This window comes from Dromiciops gliroides, chromosome 4, assembly GCF_019393635.1.
Source record: "Dromiciops gliroides isolate mDroGli1 chromosome 4, mDroGli1.pri, whole genome shotgun sequence".
Classification (NCBI taxonomy): domain Eukaryota; kingdom Metazoa; phylum Chordata; class Mammalia; order Microbiotheria; family Microbiotheriidae; genus Dromiciops; species Dromiciops gliroides.
The window spans coordinates 31205939-31227475 of record NC_057864.1 but is presented as its reverse complement, the minus strand read 5'-3'; the positions used below and the strand labels follow the sequence as shown (position 1 = coordinate 31227475).

Genomic DNA, 21537 nt, shown 5'->3' with positions numbered 1-21537 from the left:
TTAGTCCTTTAGGATTTTCTTGGATCATTGTATTGGGAATCATTGTCATTCACAGTTCTTCATCAAACAATATTGTTGTCTCTGTGCACAATGTTCTCTTGGCTTTGCTCACTTCACTATACATCTGTTCATACAAGTCTTTCTGGGCCTTTCTGAAATCGTTCTGCTTGTCATCTCTTATAGCCCAATAATATTCCATCACCATCATATACCACAGCTTGTTTAGCCATCCCTCGAATGATAGGCATTCCTTTGATTTCCGGTTCTTAGCCACCACAAAAAGAGCTACTATCAATACTTTTGTACAAATAGGTCTTCTTTTCTCTTTGGGAATGTCCAAAAGGATTTCATTTTATTTTTTATTTTTTTTAAATAAATGCTAAGTATTTTTATTAATAGGACATAAGCCTTTGATGTCCCTTTTTTTTTTTTTTGCAGGGCAGTGAGGGTTAAGTGACTTGCCTAGGGTCACACAGCTAGTAAGTGTCAAGTGTCTGAGGCTGGATTTGAGCTCAGGTCCTCCTGACTCCAGGGCTGGTGCTTTATCCACTGCACCACCTAGCTGCACCCCCCCCCCAAAAGATTTTAAAGGACATCAAGTCTAACCTTCCGATTTTATTGACAAGGAAACAGGCTGACTTCCTCAGGATCATTCTGTGAAGTGGTCAAGGGAAGTTCTCTCCCTGGTCTTCCTGACTAACCTGACCTCCCAAAGAGAGCCCCTGACCTCAGGGAAGGGCGACCCTTTCATTTCAGGGCCCCTAATTGGGCCCTGGGGGCAGCAATGGTGACAGTGTTTGTTGTCAGTTTCTTTGTCCCAGTGATACCCCAGCCTCTAGAATGTTCAGGCTCTGGAGCCTGGCAACCTGTAGAAACAATGATGCTTGGGGGTCCTGACCTTGTGGTAGTTAGAGGAGGGCCAGGAAGGATTGCCCAGTCCTCTGGCCTTATGGACTCCCGAGGAGAGCGGCTGAGCATCCCTGGTGGTAGGTGGCTCTTCTTTCCTTCCGCATCCGAGAAAAGAGAGCAGCAGGGACAGCCGTCTGAGTGGTGGGAGTGGGGGTGGGCCGGACCCTTGTCCCATGAGCTCCCCATGTCACTCCTGCTGGCAGTGGATGTCTCCCCCTCGGCCCCTGGGGCACCTTGAGGGTTAAAGTCGGTTGGTCTCTCATCAAGTGGGAACTCCGTGTGGGCAGGGGCCATCCCCCTGTAGAGATCCCCCACCCTCCCTTGGGGTGCCAAGGAGTGAGCTTGCCAGAAAGGAGGGGGGAGGCATGCTGCTGATCCCATGGCCCATCATCAGTTAATGCTGGTCCTATTGTCTCCTCTCCCAAGTCTGGCTCCCACTGTACTTCGGGGTCTTGGGACTGTGCTCTCTGGTTATCGGCGGCTGCATGGTCTTCCTCCACTGGAGGAAGAAGGTTCGGAGGGAAGAGCAGGCCCAGGAGTGGGTGGAGGTGATGCAGGCAGCCACCTTCACCTACAGCCCCCTCCTCTACTGGATCAACAAACGTCGGCAGTATGGCATGAACACCGGAGTCAGAGTGGATGTTCCAGTGGCCAGCCCCAAGCCAGAGGCCCTCAAGCCGCTGACTAGCCTCCAGAAAGGAGGGGGCAGTGCCTCCTCAGCAAGATTCCTCATGTCCCCGGCCTCTGCGCCACCCCTGGGCTGTTACCCAACCCCAGCACCACACAACCCCATCTTCCAGGAGGTGACCTTTGCCCCTTCACTGTGCAACGTGCCACCCATGGTGAACCACTCTGCCTCTTACCCTTTTACCGCCAGTCCTGAGAGGAGTGTCCAGTTTCATTCTCTGCCAGCTCTGGCCGTTGGCGACTATCGCTTTAAGTCTAAGGGCTTGGCCTTTGAGCTGTAACTTGCCCTGTTCTGATGGCATGGGGAAGGGTGTGTGGTGGGGGGCCAGGATGCCCTGGCAGCTTCCTCTAGATTCACCCCCATGCAATAATCTTTTTTCTTAAAGTTCATGGTTTCTGTCTTCTCAATTGCCTTAATTGCCCATCCTCATCCGATTCACCTTCAGCAAACAAAAGTCTGATATTAAACTTTTTAATTAATAAAATGTTAAAAAAAAAAAAAGACACAACCTAAAGTCTTGAGGATGGAGGGTGGGGTGGAGGCTGTGCCAGATAAGAGCTGAACCTGACACCATGGTCTAGACCATTATTTGACCAGAGCCAGGTTCTTGACAGACGCAGGAGGCAGCCTTCCTTGTCTTGGGGTGAGCGATGCCACGGCTACTTCCAGCCGGTGACTCGGCAGGCCTCCTCCCCTTCTGGACTGCTTCCTTGTCTGCCAAGTGAGGGGCGTGGGTTGGTTCCCCAATCTCCACGTTCCCTTCTGGCTCTCAGTCTCCTTTTCCTGGGGTAGGTATGGTGATACATAGGGCTATGGTTCTCCAAGTCATCCAGCTAACTGGTACCACTTGGTGACCAGCAGCACTGGGCTCCTTCCCCCAGTAGGCCTGTGCCCAGGATCAGAGCAGGCAGACCCGCTGAACATGGGTCCAACTGCCCGGGTCTTCAGGCTACAAAGCAGTGAGCCTTCCATGCCTGGCTCTGCCATGGGGAAGCCCATCCTAAGGATGTCAGGGTGGAGACCAAGGCTCTAATGATAATTGATCTTATAACAAACTCTAGCACTTCAGTTTTGAGAAGTTCTTTCCTCATAAGCGACTAGGAAGGAAGGAAGTGGGGGGAGGGAGGGAAGGCAAAGGAAGAAGCAGGTTCTGCAATGGGACATGGGAGGTCACATGCTCTGGGGAAAAGCTGGTGTTTTAAGGTGTGACCTACCGACCTCCTCCTGTGGCTTTGCTTAAAATCCTCCCTGCTGCGATTGATGGATCTGCCCCAAACTCCTTGTTCTTGCAGAAAAGGAATGCTGGGATTTGGGAGTCAAAGTTTCAGATCTCAGCTCTGAGCCTGCTCATTCCTCTAGTCTGTTTTCTCATCTGTGCCATTTGTCTAAGGACAGGGGGATTCTTGTTCATGTGTGGGCTGTGCTTGTTGGCCCTGAAGTTCCCACCTTGGAAGTCCTGCCAGGTGTGAGAACTCTGACCCTCTCACAAGTGCCTGTGAAATCCCCTTTGTGCTCTCAGGCCTGTTACCCCTTCCCTAGGCCATGCTGCCCCAATTCCTCTGAAGATGTTGCAGGTCACTTAGCTACCTCTTATTTTTGTTAATTAAAGAAATGGGCCATGAGCTTCATGTGGTGGTTCTTGGTTCTGCCCACCCCAGCCCCTACAACCCCATCTTCCAGGAGGTGACCTTTATCCCTTCACTGTACGACCAATGGATCCACTTGTGACCAAGCTTCAATCACAGACGCAGTCAGGGCAAAAGGAGGAAATACGTTTTATTTAGAGAAATTCAAACTTGTTACATGTTATTAAAGTGCAAGGCTCCTGTCTGGGATGGGGACCCTTAAAGCCAGCCCAAAAGCAGGAAACATCCATCCCCTCTCTGAGTGTGGGCCAACCACCTCCAGGGACAGAAGACACCCACCCATCTCAAGATGAGAGTGATAAAGGAGATGACCAAGGACAAGATGGCCCGTGCTCTGCCAAATGTGGCTCCAATAGGAGAGTAGGGGCACATGCCAAGGGGTCTGTGTGTGTGAGAGATAGAGACAGAGGGAGAGAGACAGGGAAGGAAGGAGACAGAGAGTAAGAGATGGGGGAAGGAGGGACAGTGAGAGAGGGAGACACAGATGAAGGGGAGAGAGGGGGTGAGACAGAAATGGGGGAGGTCAGCGGCTGATTCAGTTACTTGGCAGAGACGTGCTTTGACCATGGCCTGTGAGGGGCTAGTCCAGGGATGGATCACATCTAATGAAGCAAGGGACACTGCCCCCCCCCCCCCATGCCCCAGCCCCACCTCTCCTCTGGGCAATACACCTGAGATATGACACTATCCCTCAATGACCTCCCTTCCCTGAACTGGCCAGTTCACAGGCAAGAAGCGCCCCCCCCCCCTACGTCAATCCTATTCTGCCTCACTTTCCACGTGTGGCTCCTCAATCAAACTCAGAATCGGGGAACTGAAGGCAGGAGATTCAGTGGGGCCACAGAGGTGAGAAGGTAAAGTATATGAAGAGCCAGGTTCCCGGGGCACTTGCACAGCTATACCCTGGAGGGTGGTGATGGGGGGCGGGGCTGTCACCTGCTGCTGGGCCTGGAGGAGGCACATTAACTGACTTTTTAACTAAGAACTACCCAAGGGCTCTCCACTCATCCATGACCAACGGCTCTGAATTAAGGGCAGCCTGCATTGCCTCCTTAGGTGTGTTTAATGGAAATCAGTTTTCAAAACAGTTCAAACAAAACCAAACCCTTGCAGGTGTAGACATACACAAGCCTTATGGTATGATATATACAGCTCTTGGAGTGATCACTTTTATTGCTAGAATTTTATTTGGTTGTTAGAGAACTTACGGGGACACGGGTATCGAATGGTCACAGGCCTGGCCAGGATGGTGGTCTTGGGCACCCGGGAAGGGGGGGGGGCCTGTGAACAGCAGACAAAGTCCTCCTGCCAGGCAATGGCGTGCTGCGCCCAGAGAGGGATGCAGGGAGAGAAGCCTGTGCGGTGGGGATTGGACACATTGGGGGGGGGGGTAGCCTGCTTATCCCTAGCTGATCTTCACACCTGACGAGGTTTCTGTGAATCAAGTTTAAGTTCAGGGCCATGCCAAAGGAACAGCATTTACCCAAGCATGCACGATACTTTACTGCAAGGTTGCGAAGGGCCCAACACCAGGACAAAGCTCATCTCCAGCCTCTCTGGTGCCCACTGATGAGCTCTGCAGACACTTCTGGGAATGGCAGATGGGCTGGAACTTACTGCCCGGGAGGCAGAGAAGACTCCCCCCCAGCACTGGACAAACACCAACAACCCCACCGTTGGGGGCAGGAGAAGAAAAGATATTGCACTTGCTAAGATTTGAGGGGATTCTAGCCTCCTGTCTTGCCCAAGGGCATGACACATGGGACATTTCATATTGTGACCTCATTGCCTGCAAAAACCTGTGACCCCAGTGGTGGCAGAGAAGAGGTAGCCTCCAGAGCACCCTGGTGCCCAGGCCACAGCCACACGTGAGGGATGAGCCCGTGTCCGTCCTATCAGCTGGAGGGGAGGCTGGATCCCAGGGTGCAGTGCCATCCTTTCCTGCAAACACTTGAGCGAAGCTCAACAATCTGAAGAGCGTCCAACAAGGCTGGGGGGCTCAAAAAGCCCTTGGCTGACTCTGGTTGGGGCCGGGTGAGGGGCAGGGGGCCGCTCAGTGAGAAAACCCCAGGGATGCCGCAGCCCTCCTGCCTGGGTCATTTGGGAAGTGTCTAGACACTAATGGCTGATCTTCGACTGTTTTCTCACTGTCCCCCAGTGCATACATTTCCCTGTTCAATGTCAACTACTGACGAATGCTTGGAAAAGGCCTCTCTTGGACAGAAAAGACAAGATTTTTCTGGGTTTCTATAAAGTGCAGCTAATTTAAGGCAAATTTATGTAAAATAGAAAATAGGGGTTTCTCTCTATATATACACGGATTTTCAGGTTACAGACACAGTCTTGCTCCTCAAAAGGGACCAGAGAGGAAGCAGGAAGCGACATTCCCACAGGCGCCCTACAAGCACCGTGACTGCTGAGCATCCGAGCAGAAGGAAATGTTCTCTTTAAAAAAATAACCTTTATCTAGATTCTCCAAATGAGAGGGGCCGTGCAGTTCTGCAAACGTGGGGAGTGGTGGGCTGAGGGAGGGGGGATGCGGCCGGCGGTGGCTGGCTGGCTGGCTGGAGGCCCGGACGGGGCTTCCAATTCTAGTTCTGCTCCGTGTGCTCAAGGCCTAAAGCCAATCTCAACTCCGAGAGCGAGTATCTCCCATCTCTGTCTGTGTCAAACTTGGCCATGCTCTGGGCAGACGGGGCAGCAGAGCCGAGCAGGTCCCAGAGATCCTGGTAGGTCAGCTGCCCCTCAGGCCCCTGGCCCATCCTTCGGAACAAATCCAGGAGATCTGTTGAAATAGGGCACTCAATTATCACCGGTTCACTCCTGGGCAAGCTGCTTGGGAGGGCAGCGGTTGCAGGAGAGGCCAGGAGCGACAAGGCCTCAGCTGCAAAGAGAAGTGGCCTAGGGGGCTGTCAGCCAGGAAGCCTGCAGGGTCCCACCAAAGGGAGTGAGGTGACAAGGATTTCTTTATAGCAGCCCCCAAGGAAGAGGATGCCAGGGGTGACCCTAGTCTCTTGGCTCACAGTGCCTTGTGGTCACCTGCTAAGGTTTGGAGCTGGTGCCCATTTGATAGAGGGGACAGTGACCCTAAGGGCCAGGGGCAGAGTGTGGCTGTCTTCTTCCCCACCTGGCTAATTCCCTCCAAAATCTGCCTTGATACCAATTGGCAGAGGTAGAAACATGCTGAGTCTTGGTCATGCTGGGTAAGGTTCTGAGCCTGAGGGGCAGTCACTGCACCTGAGAAGAATCTTCCCCCACATCTTCACTACCTGCTGGGGCAGGGCAGCCTGCTCTGGGATCCCTGTTAGCCCGATATCCCTTATAGGAACAGAGATGCGAGCTGGCCACCTCAGCAGAGACCCCACCGGACTGCTCCTGAGCCTGAGCTTAAAGCCCAATTGGGAGAAGCAAGAAACAAGCAGAACTGCGCGGTGTTCTTTCTCCAAGACCTTCTTCCAGTCAGGACGAGCATTTAGGGCCAGAGGCTCAGCACCAGGGTCAGGCTGGCCACAGCACCTCAGTGACCCTCTGCGGGGATTAGCTACAGATGCTGGAATTGCTCATAGTAAGTGCTAGGGGGCGCCAGAGGGAAAACCCGGCTTCCTACATCAGCAAGGACCATGGTCAAGGCACTTAACCCACCTGCCAGTTTCCTCATCTGTAGAACAGGATGACAAGACCACCTACCTCACAAGGCTGCTGTGAGAATCAATGAAACAATTATAAAGTGCTCATGGCCGGCACACAGTAGTTGCTTAATAAGCTTCCTCTGGGGTGTTCCTAAGGTCCATGATGTTGTTGGGAAAGCCTCAATTGGCTTATACGGTTTGTTGGTGCTCACACAACATCCTGGCCCTTAACTACAAGAGTTGGCTGCCCACTCGTCCAAAGTGAGTTCCCAGGGTACGGCTACACTGGGCCTCCCACCCAGTCAGCTCCTGTCCTGGGGTCTGTCTCCTCAGGTGGCACAAGCCTCTTGGTGTGCTTGTGGGCAGGCAAAGGGGACAGGGAATGGGGCCAACGACTCAAGTGAATCCAACGTCATTCCAAATCTCAATGGAAAAGGGAAATGCAGGCCACACACTCCCCTATAGAAGAGCCAGAGCAGACCACCCCCCCCCCCGGAAAAAGCACCCACAGCACTGGACAGGAGGGCTGTCAGGTGATAGAGGGGTTACATTCAGGCTGTTTGGCCCCAAAACCAGAACTGGGCACAGTGGGAGGACACTGAAGGGAGGCAGAAGCAAGAATCCCCAGAAGTAGGGAAGACAGTAGTGAGGAAGTAGTGAGTCCCCTGTCATGGAATGCATGCAAGAGGCTTGGGATCTCAGAAGCCAGAGGTCAGCCTAGAGCTGACACTTCTCACACCCTTTAAAAAATGAGGCGACTCTTCTTGAATGTTTCCGTTAGTTAAGCTGCAGGCTTAGATATACATTAAATGGATGGATGGATGGAAGAGATTCTCCACCCTGGCCATCCATGCCACCCAGAGCTGAAGAAGGTCTTCTCCACTTGGGGGCTCATGGGATCTTGGGCTGCACTGAAGGGTGTGGTGGTGAGGACAAGGGAAGGGAGGGTCACTCTTGCTCTTGCTCCTCAGAACCACTTGGAGGACTGTATTCTGTTCTGGGCAAGATGGTGCAGGGAGGATGTTGACTGGCTGGAGAGTGTCCTGGGTGGGGCAGCCAGGAGGAGGAAGGGACCCCAGTGGCTGCCAAGTTCAACCTCGTTGTTTTACAGACGAGGAAACCAAGGCCCAGGGAGGGGCCTGAGTTCCCACGGGCACTAAGAAAGAGAAGTAGAATTTGCATCCAGGTTCTCCGATGCTAGACCAGGGATGTCTTTCCACGGAAGCACACTTCCTGTCAGAGGGCAGAATTAGGGACAAGGCATGGGAGCAGACAAGAAGCAGATCTGGGCTTAAAGGAAAGGCTTCTTAACTAACCATTAGCTGCCCCACAAGGTAGTGGGTTCCCTGTGTTTAGAGATCTCTGAGCCAGAGCTGGATGGATGACCCCTGGCCTGGGCTGCCCTCAGGGCCACACCGACTGGACTAGGAGGCTCCTCACAAGGGACCTTAGAAGAGACCCCTCATCGTGCGGCCTGGGAGGTGCAGCAGTCCTTTAAAGTACTCGGATGGCAAGGGTCTGAAAGTGGCATCTGAGCCCAGCTCCTCTGGCTGGGCTAAGGCTCCACTGAGACTCCTTCACAGCCACTTGGCTGTGGGGTCCCCGCCCTGACCCTGTCCCCCAATGCCTCTGTCCTTGCCCTGCCCTCTCAGACTCACCTGCTGGGCTGGAGATAGGTCTCAGATGGGCAGCTGTCTCCACCTGGTTTCCAAGAGATCGTCGGGAAAATTTGGGGAGTGTGGATGGCTTTGGCTGGGCACTCTGTCTTTTCTCTGGAACAGAGATAGACGATAGATTGATCTTAGGGACCCCAAACTAAGCCAGTACAGAAAGTCCCCTTTGAAGTCAGCTGTAAATGGACGGCATTAAGGGCATCAGCAAATCTGGACGCAGGGTGACGAAGGGTGGGCCGCAAGGCCACGGTTAGGCTACAATCAGAAGAGGCCTCATAGGGAAATGAGATCCAGGGTTTGCTTCCGGGTGTTTTTTCTTTGTCCTCCTCCTTCTCCAAGGACACTGCACCTGGAGTTAGACAAGCCTAGGCACTGCAACCCTCGGCATGAAGTCCCAGGGAAGGAGGGAGAAGGGAGAAGAATGCCGAAGGGTGTCGGGGAGGGAGGGGAGAGTCCCTGCCACTGCCTGTGGGAAAGGTGGTTGGGCCTCCTGGCCACTAGCCGGTCAGTCTGCCTTGTTCCTGGAGCCAGGCATGAAAAGGTTCCTTAACAAGCCATGCCACATGGATGCCTCTTTTCTTGACAGGACTGGTCAGACAGGGGCTGAAGGCTGTAGCCCCTTTTTTCAGGGCACCAGGCAAAGAGTCTTCCTATATCATCTCCTGAGGATGAGGACAGAGGGATAGAGGCTCAATGAGGGGACAATCAGGTAGATTCTGAAGCTGCAGAGGGACTAGGCCCAAAGAACAGGCCTGAGTGGACCAGCTTCAGGCTGGAGAATCATGGGGAGTCACATCTCCAGCTGCCCCTTGGACACTGACCTGGGCGTCCCACAGGCATCTCTAACTCAGTATGTCTACGAGGCCCGTCTCCCCTCTTCCTAACTTCCCAGGCACCCTGGGTCATAACTCTGCCATGCTCCTGGACTCCTCCTGCCAGCCCTTCCCACGTGCACACAGACCCTTCCTTCCTGGCCTGCCCGGCCCCTCCTCTACTCAGCTGCCAGTGTGGCTTCTCTAACAGGCAGGCATGCCCATGCCTCTACTCCTGAACGCAGCTCCCAGCTGCTCGCCTGATCCAAGAAAAAATGTCCTGGCATCTCTTCCCAGACTTGTTCCTCATCCCCCCCCCCTCTAGGGGCCCTGCTGAGGTCAGCAGGGTTTCTGTGGTCCTCACACCCAACACTCCATCTCCCATCCCAGCACCTTTGCACAGGCTGTGCCCCCTTCCTGCAATGCCCTCCCTCCTTGCACCTTCCAGCACAAGATCCTAACCCTGCCCCCATTGTTCTCATTTATTTAACATGGTTACACATGTGCATGTTCCCCCCCCCCCCATGGAACGGAAGCTCCTTGTGGGCTACTTCATGTAGGTCTCTGCATCCCAGGGGGGTGCGGGGCCACAGACGGAGGGCTGGGTTTGGACAGTGGGGCCCGCACCTCTCTGGGCCTCAGCCTCCTCACCTGTAAAGTGACCAAACGTCCCTTCCACGCTAAGAAACACCCTGGCAGAAAAGGCAAGAACAGCCCCCAATGCACACGTTTACAGACCCAGGGCTTGGGCTGAGACACCAGAAGAACCTCTGGGCACTCCCAGGGGCTCTGGGGCCCAGGGCATCCAACAAGGTGCCCGCCCAGCTGAGGGCAGGGCCCGAGGGGCCTTCCCCGAGGGCCGAGACATGGGGCTGCACCTCACCCGGCATTGGTGGGGATGGCAGCTTTACAGGGGAAGCTCTTAAAGAAAGGGTGGCTAGCTGTCCTTCAGAATGACCAGGGATGGTCCTTTTGAGAGGCAGGCAGCACAGGGCACCAGGGAACTTCCGAGCCCCAGAACTCTCTCTGGGCTTTCCATTTAAAAGCGGTGACTCTTAAGGGCTGACCCCTAAGCACCAGCTCAGGTCAATTCTCTGAACCTGTGACAGTAACGCTCCTGCTCGTTCAGAGGCAGGAAATTCTGTCTCCGACTCATCAGGTCCCACTGAGCCCTGACAGACTCGAGCCTTCAGCCCCTTCTGTGCCGGAGCTCGGGCCGGCTTTGGGGGAGGAAGCATTCCGAGCTGGGCCAGGGGCTCACTCACCTTCCTCGGAGGCCTCCTCTGGCGGCCTGCTGGCCTCCGGCTTGCCTGTGAGAGCAGTGATCAGTTGGAGTTTCTCCCTCAGCTGGGAAGCCTGGGAGTCTGGGCTGTCTTCTTTCTGCCCCAAACAAAGACCAAAACAGGTTTATGGGAATAACTGGCCAGAGTCCGGATGGCTAACACACTGGTGAACCTGACCGCTACTCTCACAAGCTCAAAGGCCATCTCCTGTAAAGAGGATTGGGTGTGGTCTGCTTGGCCCCACAGGGCAGAACCTGGATAAATGAAAGCAACACACATGTACACGTATACAGCGCATGGATTCTGTCCAAGAATATCAGTCGATGCCGAGAGGATTGCCATGTGGTTAGATGTGGCCTCGTCACTTAACTGCTGGGATTGCAACGTGAAATGGAGATGCCGCTCACCCTCCTGCCATCGGATCCTCGCAATAACCTGGACATGAAAGCATCCATCTGTCAATGGTGAGGTTACAGGCATTCAGAGGAGGAGCAGCCATGTCTGGCTGGGGCTGAGATCAAAGGGCCAGACCCCAAAGGGACCCACGATCTCCTGGTGACTGCAGAAGGCAGCTCATCCTGACTGACTGTTGCCAAAGTCCAATCCCCGACTCCCCATCACCCCAGGGGCTTCCCCCAAGGTCTCTTGGTGTCGAGAGCAGCAGGACACCTGGACTGTGCTCCTTCATCCCTCTGGTGACATCCTTTGTACTTCCTGGTCTGTTCACATCCACCACACGCCTCTCCATCACGTCCCATCAGCGGCAGTCTCACACCCTGGTGTCAGAGGCAGGCTTTGGTTTCAGGAAGGACACGGGGGTCATTGGTTCTCTGTGACTGACTGCTCCTTGTCACGGCCCCTCATTGTGGAGATCCTCTGGTGTCCTGCCCTCTGGTGAGGTCACCAGCTCCCACAGGGTCCTCCCTTCAAAACTCCTAGGGAGCTGACTTGCAGGTCTCTGTGCCTAGCCCCACCCTCCGCAGGAGTGGTCCTGCACCTCCCACCACCCCCTGTATGTTCTGAACCAGATGTCCCAGTTAGTCAGGGAACCAGCACTTAGCGCCCACTACGTGTCAAACGCAGCGTGTCCAAGAGAGCTCACTATCCTTTCTCTCCAAAGCACCTCATTCCCTAACTCCCCAGTCCTGACCTAGGACTCCACCATCCTCCTAATCAGCGGGCTGCCGCCCTCCCTCCCTCCTTCCCCTCTGGCCCATTCTCTGACCTTCCACAGCCACCACTGGCTCAGGTCTCCATCATCTGTCACCAGCCTCTGACTGGGCTCTGCCCTCTCTCATCCATCTTCCACCCAGCACAGGTCCACTTAATGGGTTCCAGAGGCTCTCACACACAAGCTGGCTCCAGCCCACCCTTTCCCATCATCCCCCTTCACTCCCTCTCATCTGGCCAAACTGGCCTTGCTGCTCCTCGCACACAGTGTCCCGTCTCCTACCTGTTTTTTTTTTGTGTTTGTTTTTTGGTGAGGCAATTGGAGTTAAGTGACTTGCTCAGGGTCACACAGCTAGTAAATATCAAGGGTCTGAGGCCATATTTGAACTCAGGTCCTCCTGAATCCAGGGCTGGTGCTCTATCCACTGTGCCACCTAGCTACCCCCTCCTACCTGTTTTTGTACAGGTTGCGGCCTCCCCCCTGAGAATCTCGTTTCCTTCAGCGCCTGGCTCATTAGCAAGTGAGCTATTTAAGGGGATGGACTGTTTGCCTTTCTTCGTACCCTCAGCAGAGCGTAGTGCCTGGCACACAGTAGGTGCTTAATAACTGCTGCTTGTGGACTCCAACATCACCTCAACGGGCAGTTTTGGCTGAGCTCCTCAAGTACCAGTGCCTCACCTCTATATTAGTCTGTATATGCTCAGACACCTGCGTGTTGTTTCACTGATGGGATGTAAGCTCTTTGAGAGCATTTCTACTTTGGTCTGTTTAGTGCCTAGAATATAATAAGAGCTTAATAAATGCTTGCTCAATACCATTGTGCCCCTCCCCCTCCATTGCTATTCCTGAATTTTGGGTCCAACTCATTGTCCATTGGTAGTATCTGCAAAGATACACAGAGATTCTGATGGGCAAGCTCTCCACTTTGCCCACCCCAGTGCACGGCAGTCTGTAGAACAGACATCAGGCCTCTGCTGGGTTTTTCGCGGGTAGAAGTCAGTCCATACTTTGGCACGAACATGGGCCTTGTTTTACAGGCCCTGTGATGAGATGCCATGTGGGAGGAGGCACTTGGGGAGGGTGCCAGTATGCTGCATTTTCTCTATGAACCACAAAAGCAAGGCCGAGATCTCACGCAAGGTTCCTTCTGTAACATCCACCACAGATTCTTGTAAGATGCTGACACACACACATGGCAGAGAGGCCCTATTGGAGTAGAGTTGCTGAGATAGGGTCTGGAGCGTGAAATTGTGGTCTCCTGGGGAGTCCCAAGGAGTGGCACTCTACTGGTGAGAGGGTCTCGGTATCTTTCCGAGAGGTGATCCCTTCTCCTAGCATGGCTTCCCACACACGTGGCCCACATAGTCAGCTTTTTCCTTCTGCCCTCTCACTATGTGCCAACCCTTCCATGGTTCCTTCCTTCCCAGAGTGTTCTAAAGCATACACTGATGCTGGTGGCCGTCCAGGCTGGATGAAATCCAGAGGCCGAGGCCCTAAAAAGGCTCATTAAAGTATGGAGGGCGTCCTGAACCTCACTGGACCTGATTTCCACCCCTCAAAGTGCTTCATGTCCTCGGGGTCAGTCAAGTCAAGCACCTGGGTGTTTTCTCTGGGGGGCAGAGATGGCTTTCTGCTGGACTCACCGCACCCTGAGGAGAATCTCTTAGCCAGCTAGAGGACTGCACAGCTGAGTCGGCCCCTCGGCCCCTGCTACTGGCGGTGAGCAATCTGCAGGGAAGGCCAAACTGCTGCTGGGCTGAGAACGCTATCGGTCTGGTGACTGTTGAAGGTGGCGAGCCCATCATGTCCAACGCCTTCCAAGTGTCCTTGTAGCGGATGGGGTCAGAGGGCACCATGCCACCAGTGTTCTTGGGAAAGGGACTGAGCCCCACTTCAAAGCCCCAGGGCCAGGGCCCAGAGATCCGGGTGATGGAGATGGAGGTTGGCCGAGAAAAGCCCCACGTCTCCTGGGGGTGAGGGGGAGGAGTTGGTGTTCCACAGCTTGGGGGTCACACACACCTATTTCTGGGTTGTGGCCTTGCTTACCCTGACACTGTCCTTTGAGGCCTTCTCACTGAGCCCAATCTTACTGCTGCAGATGGGGGCCTAGTCAGTGTGGTGCACCCCAGCACAGAGCAGCCGCGAGCCCTGCTCAGGCTGACCCCAGCGGGTGCCCCGCCCCAAGAGAGGTACCTGCAGTCAGGGTGGAGAACGCAGGCTGAGGCTGTCTCCACTCTGGCCTTGTGCTCGGCCCCTCCCACTGTGCACCCCCTCTCTGCCAGGACCTTCCTCCTGCCGCACGGGCTCTCGAGGCAAGTTCTGCCTCCTCAAGCACGCCTGAGATCAGCTCTCCTGCCCTGGATAGCAAAAAGGTCGTCACAACAAGATCCATTCTGCCCTCGCGGGTCCAATTGCTCCCTAATTCAGGCAAAGGCGTCCGGGGCTTGGGAGAAACAAGGGCCGTGCTGAGCTGTTGCCTCGCCTGTACTGCTTTCCCATGGCCACCGTGACTCCCTTGGGCACTGGTGTGGCCGCCCTCTCCAGTGTGGGAGAGATTCACACACACCCACGGTCTCAGTGTTCTCGCCTGACCGCAGAGAGAAGCCGAGAGAAAAGGCAGCAGAAGCCAAGCTGGGGAATGGCCATGATCTCACCCACACCATGGGTGGTGTCTTCAGGGCTGCCTCCAAGGGCATTTCCATAGAACTCCCCAAGTGGAGAGGCTGTTCTCAGCAGAGTTGGCACCATGGAGAAGACTGTGCCCAAACTCACTCCCCCCGCACCAGTCAGAGTGCAGGGAAGTCTCCAAGATTTTTTACAGATCACTTTTCTGGGAAGAATGAAGAAGGGAACAGGCTGAAGGACGACAAGAAGCCGGTCAGGGCTGTGTGTGATGTGTGTGTGTGTCCATCCACATGGAGTAGAGGTAAGATGGTTTAGAGAGGACTGGCACCTTTGGTGACCGCCATGAAGGAAGGGGCAGAGCTGTTTACTTGGGCAACGTGGCTGCTAAGACTGACTACCAAGGGAAGCAGTAAGCTGAAGGCCCGGGAATGCTGCCTGTTTCTTTTTCTCCCTTACCTTTAGGATCTGTGCTTGTCCCCCATCTGTCCTATGAGAGTCTCTTTCCAGAGAAGTAGCTCCATTGGCCATCTTGAACAAGAAGAGAGGAAGAAAGGTAAAGGAGGGAGGGAGAAGGTGGGGGGAGATAGAGAGGAGGAAGAAAAAGAAGGGGGAAGAGGAAGAGGAAGAGAAAAGGGAGGGGGAGGAGGAAGAGAAAAGGGAGGGGGAGGAGGAGAAATTTCTTTAGGACAAACATCAGAGCCTCCTAAAACATGTTGCTTTTTTGAATCTCAGCTACATCATGTGGAAGGCTGGAGAACACTTTCAGGGGGACAGTAAGTGATAAAAGAGGAGCAAAGGAGCAGAGAAGCAGAATGACAGGGCAGCTCCCACCAGCAGACCCAAGCTCCTCTCTCTTCCTTGCAGACAGTGGGCTGTGCGGCTGGGCCAACCTAAGTCTCTCTGGCAGGGGACGGCAGAGTCCCGAGGCCCCAGAGAACACACCGTCTAGGTTGCCCAGCCTCCTCTATGCTTTGAGGAGTCCAAATGGAAGCCTTTTAATCTTCCCAGCTCCGTTTTAAGTGACTCGTCCTGGTGATGGACAGCAGAGGGAGGAGGCTGGTTAGGGCACTGGCCAAGCCTGGCCAAGGCAGAGAGACCCAGATTTGGGGCTTCACTGGATTCAGGGGCTCAGGAGGTCTTGGTCTGTGGCATCACTTCCCATACTGTGCCTGACCGACTTTGGGCATGTTCATGGAGAACCACATGCATGCAGGTGATGAGAGGGGGCCACACTGATGATGAAGATGTGACACCTTGCATAACACATCACCTAGGATGACAACAGCATGATGAGTGGAAAGAATGCCCCCTTAGAGTCAGATGGCCAGAGTAATGAGCTGTTGCCCATGGCTTTCTGCTCTGTAAGATGGGGCGGATACTAACACATGCACTGCTGACCTCCCAGGAATAGTGTTAGGAAGCTGTGCTTCATTTAACCTGAAGCACACGATCTTCCCTGATGCGCAGCACAGCAGAGAGGAAGGTGCCCAAAACTCAAGCTGGGAGGTCAGCTGGCTCTGCTGGGTGCTAGATGGGAAACCTCGGGCAGCTCACCTGCCGGCAGAGGTCTCCATCCCCTCACCTGCAGCCTCCCAGGCTTCTTGTGAGCAGAGCCCTTTGTAAGCCATGAAGCCCTGTCCTAGGCGGGTACTGCCCTGGCAGCCTTTGGCAGTCAGACAGGGAGTGCCATGGGCTCTTCCCTGGTCCCTGACATTTAAGTCTGAGCTCTTGGCCTCCGTTTTCTCATCAGTGAGCGGTCCTCCCGCTTGTAAATCCAGAGTCTATGGGACAGCCCAGACTTCTCATGGCCCTTCCACACCTGCACATGCCACACGGGAGCCCAGGGTGAGGGACACAAGCAGCAGGATGGCATGGCCCAACCTCTGGTGCCTACAGAGGGGTCTTAGGTTGGCCATCTTTTCTGTAACTCACTGTCCTCCCCTGTAAAATGGGAGTGATGGCTCCTGCTCCATCCCTTCACCACATCCTGAGGATCCCATGAGACAATGGATGGGAAGTGCCATGCAAATGCCATGTCTGAGTGACCATGTAACCTGAGAGAAGCCTAAGGGCAGCCACATGGACAAGGCACATGGTGGTGAACAGAGCACGGCCCGAGGACCCAGGCATTCTTACCAGAGTGAAGGACAGGTTCTCTCTCTTTCCTAACTTGGTCAGAGCCACCAGGCTGCTTTCTATGGAGTTGACTCTCTGGCTCAGATTCCTGACTGTCCCATCCATCCCCAGAAGTTTAAGGTCATTCTGTCTCTGGTACCCCACGAGGGTACTGTTGACCTCTTCTAAAGAGCTCTGAAGGTGCAGCATGTCCTAAAGCAGAAACAGAGCATGTTGTGGACTCCCTCTGGCCTGGGGATCGCTCTGGAAAGGCCAGAGAGCCAGTGGGACCGAGGACCTGGGGTCACGCCCCATGGCTAATGCTGCCTCCCCTTTCCCCAGCTCTGCCCCCTCTCCACTGTGGCCCCGGCTGGCTCCCACAGGAGCCATCTGACCTCGGGCAAGGGAAGAGGCTCATTACCTGAGTCCCGGGAAGTGATTTCTCATGTTTGCCCTGCCTGCTGGCAGCAAAGCTGGCGGCGTCATTAATGAAGAGGCCTGTCCATGTGAATTTATCAGAACAATACCACCTTAGGAATGAGACCAATTACTGAATTGGCTTATGTAACACCACTATTACAAACTGCATCATTCACTACAAGATCCAATTATTTTTATCGACATCCTCTGGTACTGATTGCTATTTATAAGAATGGATATTCTTGGCTTGACAAGATATTGAATCTGAGGCTGTGAATGCATCTCCAGGGCAGAATGGCCTCTCTCTGGATGGTTCTGAACCCAACATCTAACTGTTGGATTTCTTTCCTCCCAGCCTGTTGCCATCAAAGGTAAGTTTTTCTCTGACAGCTGGAAGTTCTGAGAATGGCTCAGGCTGGAAGATACAATTTCTGAAGGGACGTGCCCTTCATTCTGCTTGCTCAAACCTCTTCTGTCAGCTGTGCTGATTCTAGGGCCCCTGGGGCAAATGTAACTGGAAAAAGGGTTTATGGGCCTGCTCCCCATGAGCTCCACCGACCAGAGCCAGGCTACGTTAATACTGACTGTGGGCAAAGGTCTGACATGGTGCCACTGACTGAATCCAAGTGGTTTGCCGGATACCTCTCCCAGCTGGGTATGTTCTGTGGGAAGCACTGAAGAGGGGGCAACAAGTACCTGCTGGAAATTCTCTCTTGGACTTTTCCTGGTCAGGCCTGGGGCCTTACTGCTCTCCTTTGAGAGGTGCTGGATCTAGTAAGAGCAACAGAAGAGACGAGAGACCACGACTGAGGCCCGGCTCTTTGTGGCCTTTCACTTTCTGATACTGAGAGGGGACCCAGGCAACAGCTGACACACAGTGGTGAGAGCCTGGGCGGGGAGAGCCTCAGGGGTCTCTGTGCCCCCAAAGGCATCAGGCCTGGCCCTGGCTGAGGCCTCCAAAGGGCGCACAACAGGAGGAGCCAATGTTCTTTCCCTCTGTCACTTACTGTCCTCTTTAGTCAAAGGGGTAGCATGCTAGGCCTTGTGCCAGGTGCCAGAGACAAAAGTGTCCCTGCCCTGGAGGAGCTCACAGAAGCCAAGCCCTCCCTATGCCCTCCGGCCTCTAGGCTTTGCTCATGCCAGGAGAACCATGGTAGACTTGGAGTCGGGAGCCCCTGGAGTTGAGCCCTGGCCCCCTCATCTGTAAAATGCCAGGCCATCCTCCAGCTCAGAGTAACTGGCCGCTCCCTGAATCTCCATCTCCATCACTCGCGGCTACTGAATTCTGACCCAAACTTGAGAGTAGAGGCAGAGGGGGCTGCACAGTATGAGGAGTTTGGAGGCGGCTGGTCCCCTTTTCCTCCCGGGCCTTGCCCCAGGCTCGGCCTACACCTAGGACTGAGTCAACATCTGTTGTCCTCACTGTCACTGCTTAACCTCCGTCCCTTGAAAGTGCCATGCCCCAGTGACCGTCTTTACTGGAAACTTCCTGGAGGAGTTCCGTGTCCCCTGGATGCAAGTGGAGTTTTGTACATGGATTCTCTGCCGCTCTTGCAGGCCAGGCTGGGTAGAGACCCCACTCTGGTGCCTTGGTGAAAGCACCACATCCTCACCCTTCAGGGCTGGGCAAAATGAGGGCTTCCCATTGTGGCATATGTGCTGTGTGCACGCAGACTCGGACAGACAGACAGACACACACACACACACATGCGCGCGCGGCCTTCCTGGCATATGGCCAGGCAGCTTGAAGACAGAAACTTAATTATAATAGAATGCAATCAGCGGCAGCAAAGTGGCTTCTGAAATCTTTAACTCTTTTATGCATTCATTTTGCCTCAGCTTGGATAATGAGCAGAAGAAATGTCTAAGGGAGGCCCTCAGTCCCCACTCCAAACTGTGTCCTTTGGGGAAACAAAAGAACCAGTCGCTCTGATTCTTCTGCAAGGGAAGAAATGGTGGCACCATTGGGGAAAGCCTTTTTCTCTTAGTGCCAAGGGCCCCCCTCCCAGGAACCCACTTAAAGAGGGAGAGAAGTTGAGGCCAGGCCTGGGGAACAGGCAGCGTCTCAGCAGCCATCCCTGCCTTTGCATTGGCAGTGACTTGAGCAAGAGAGGTAAGGGCAGGAGTGGCAAGTGTTGGGAGGTGGGGAGTTGGCACTTTGTCTTCTGCAGAATGATGGGCTGGGTGATTCTAGGCTGGACAGTGCAGTGGGGAGAGCACTGGGCCTGGTGTCAGGAAGACCGAGTTCATAGGCGGTCTCAGACACACATTAGCAAGTCACTCTACCCTGTCTGCCTTGGTTTCCTCAATTGTAAAATGGGGATATTGACAACACCTGCCTCCCAGGGTTCTTGTGAGGATCAAAAGGAGCTCCTACTAAAGTGCTCAGAACGGTGCCTGGCACACACAGGACATCATAAAGAAATGCTTGCTTGCGAGCTCGCTTGCTCTCTCTCTCGTTTTAACACTCACTTTCTTACCCTGGGTAAGTCATATCCCCAGCTTAGCTCTAAGCCTCAGTTTCAGAATCTACAAAATGGGCATGATCACATTCTTCAGCCTGTAGGGACAGCACTGTATTTACAGAAACAGGAGCTCTCTTGTCACTTCCCAGAAACGCTTTGTATCTTGACACCAAGACTGAGTCCCTGGAGCCCCTGGGCCCGCTCCATTTGCCTCCCACCTTGTGCCCAACACAAAGCTGGGCACAGGGATGGTTCATGCCTCGGACTCCTGGCTCCATGCAGACCACCCAGAGGGGCGAGGACCCTGGGACAGTGTGACACCGGGCTGGCTGTGGCTACTTTTCCCCTCCTCTCCCCTCCTCAGGTGAGTCTCCCACCCTTGCTGGGAATCCAAGTCATGGACGTCTGCTCTGCGGGGGTTTAATCATGAATGCTTCATAAAACATTCTCACACGTGCTTTGTGCAGATGTGGCATCAGAGAACACACTTGGCTTTGACAAGGCTCCTCCCTGCCTGAGAGGCTGGCTCTGCAGACAGGCTGGCTGACAGAGGGATGGGAATGGAGGGTGGGCCGCCTCTGGGCTGGGGTGAGAATTGCTTACCATGTCACTCCGAAGGGTCTCAATGGTGTTTTTGTGCTCATCGACTGTTTTCTGTACGGCCTCCACAGCAAGACGGACGCTGTTTAAGGTGCTCCCGATGGAGGCCACGCTCTGAAGAGGGATGAACAGTAAGGGTGACCCCAAGGCCAAAAGAAACCCCATGGGTACTGCAGAGTTCTGGCTCACCCCCAAGTGACTTCTCAGGCTTCCTGATGCCCCGAGGAGAGCGGGCACTGGGAGCTTTTTTCCAGGAAGGACAAACTCTCATTGTATGCCCTTAGGAGGTCACCCCTTTCTCCGGGAGCAAAGGGCTCAAGCTCTATGGCTCCTTGCTGTTCTAAACATATGACACCAGCATGTCAATTTGGGATCGATTACTGCGTGGCCACTTGAGGCCAGGTGCTGCCATCTTGGGCAGCCAGCTGAGGGAACTCACATCCACACTGCTTGTCCTCTCTGGAGAAGGGCCAGCCTCAGGGAAGGAGACGTTGCCCTTAGGGCTCCTCGCTCTGCACCCAGAGGAAGGCCCAAGCAGGCCATGCCCATGTTTGCCTGTGCCAGCCCTGCTTGGGAGTGGGATAGGCGTCAGCACCCACCTCTAAGGGAGGCCTGTGCCAAGGAGTTGAGGAAGATCTTGTAAAGTGCCACCAGGGCATGTGAATTTTGCTAATTTATTAAATTGGTGGCAATTACATACAAAGTATATGGCCAGCACAGTGCACTAAGTCCGTATTCAGGAAAGCCTGAGTTCAAATGTAGCCCCAGACACTTCTAACTATGTGACCCTGGGAGAGTCGATTCACCTCTGGATGCCTCAGTTTTGCCCCATCTGTAAAATGGGAATCATAACTAGCCCACCATAAAAGTGATCTGCAAACCCCAATGTATTCTATCAATGCTAGGTATTGTGAAGATGATGATGTCACATTACAGCTGAGAATTTTAACAGGGGTCAGTGGCTGACTGCTTGTGGCTGATTTTGTTGCTGTTTTTCAGTCGTGTCTGACTCTCCTGTGACCCCATTGCGGTTTTCTTGGCAAAGATCCTGGAGTGGTTTGTCATTTCCTTCTCCAGCTCATTTTACAGGTGAAGAAACTGAGGCAAACAGGGTTCAGTGACTTGCCCAGGGTCACACAGCTAGTGAGTATCTGAGGCCAGATTTGAACTCAGGGAGAGGAGTCTTACTGATTCCAGGCCTGGTACCACCTAGCTGTGACTGATTTAGCCAAAGACAAAGGTTTTGGGGAATGAGTCCCATTAAAACCATGTCTGTGGGCCACCTCCTACTGCCTGAGCAGCGAGTTCAGATCAGTTAGTGCCCAAGTCTGCAGGAGACCTTGGCCAGGAAGTGTCTCTCTGCCAGGTCCTGAGGCCATGTAGTTAGAGATGCTCTGCTCTCCAAGGAGCCTTCCCCGGCTCTCTGCTCTGCACTCCCAGCATGCTCTCAGTGCCTCAGTTATAGGGCACAGGGCTCAGGCCTTCACTCTAAGCTGCTGGA

At 54.1% G+C, this 21537-nt stretch overlaps 2 protein-coding genes across 6 annotated transcripts in view; one reads left to right on the top strand and one right to left on the bottom strand.

The window, feature by feature from the left end:
* Window positions 1-949: 949 nt before the first annotated feature.
* TEX38 (testis expressed 38) lies at window positions 950-1877 on the top strand. Its single transcript, XM_044000180.1, has 2 exons — window positions 950-986; window positions 1336-1877. The coding sequence occupies exons 1-2, from the start codon at window positions 950-952 to the stop codon at window positions 1875-1877; spliced, it is 579 nt and encodes a 192-aa protein (XP_043856115.1).
* Window positions 1878-3355: 1478 nt separating this feature from the next.
* EFCAB14 (EF-hand calcium binding domain 14) overlaps window positions 3356-21537 on the bottom strand; it is a 35299-nt gene continuing 17117 nt past the window's right edge. The window contains exons 5-11 of one of the 5 annotated variants that reach the window (XM_044000920.1): window positions 20040-20150; window positions 17668-17742; window positions 16573-16764; window positions 14893-14964; window positions 10623-10737; window positions 8531-8644; window positions 3356-6028 (exon numbers count right to left, since the gene is read on the bottom strand). In XM_044000920.1, the coding sequence (XP_043856855.1) occupies window positions 5835-6028; window positions 8531-8644; window positions 10623-10737; window positions 14893-14964; window positions 16573-16764; window positions 17668-17742; window positions 20040-20150 (873 nt within the window). In that variant the 3' untranslated portion in view covers window positions 3356-5834. The remainder of the gene's footprint in view (window positions 6029-8530; window positions 8645-10622; window positions 10738-14892; window positions 14965-16572; window positions 16765-17667; window positions 17743-20039; window positions 20151-21537) is intronic. The other 4 variants (XM_044000922.1, XM_044000921.1, XM_044000923.1 and 1 more) reach the window with 4 other exon arrangements.

Coding starts and splice junctions, on each gene's coding strand:
- TEX38 (XM_044000180.1), top strand. CDS start 950: ATGGACTCCCGAGGAGAGCGGCTGAGCATCCCTGGTG. Junction 987..1,335: donor GCGGCTGAGCATCCCTGGTG/GTAGGTGGCTCT, acceptor TCCTCTCCCAAG/TCTGGCTCCCACTGTACTTC.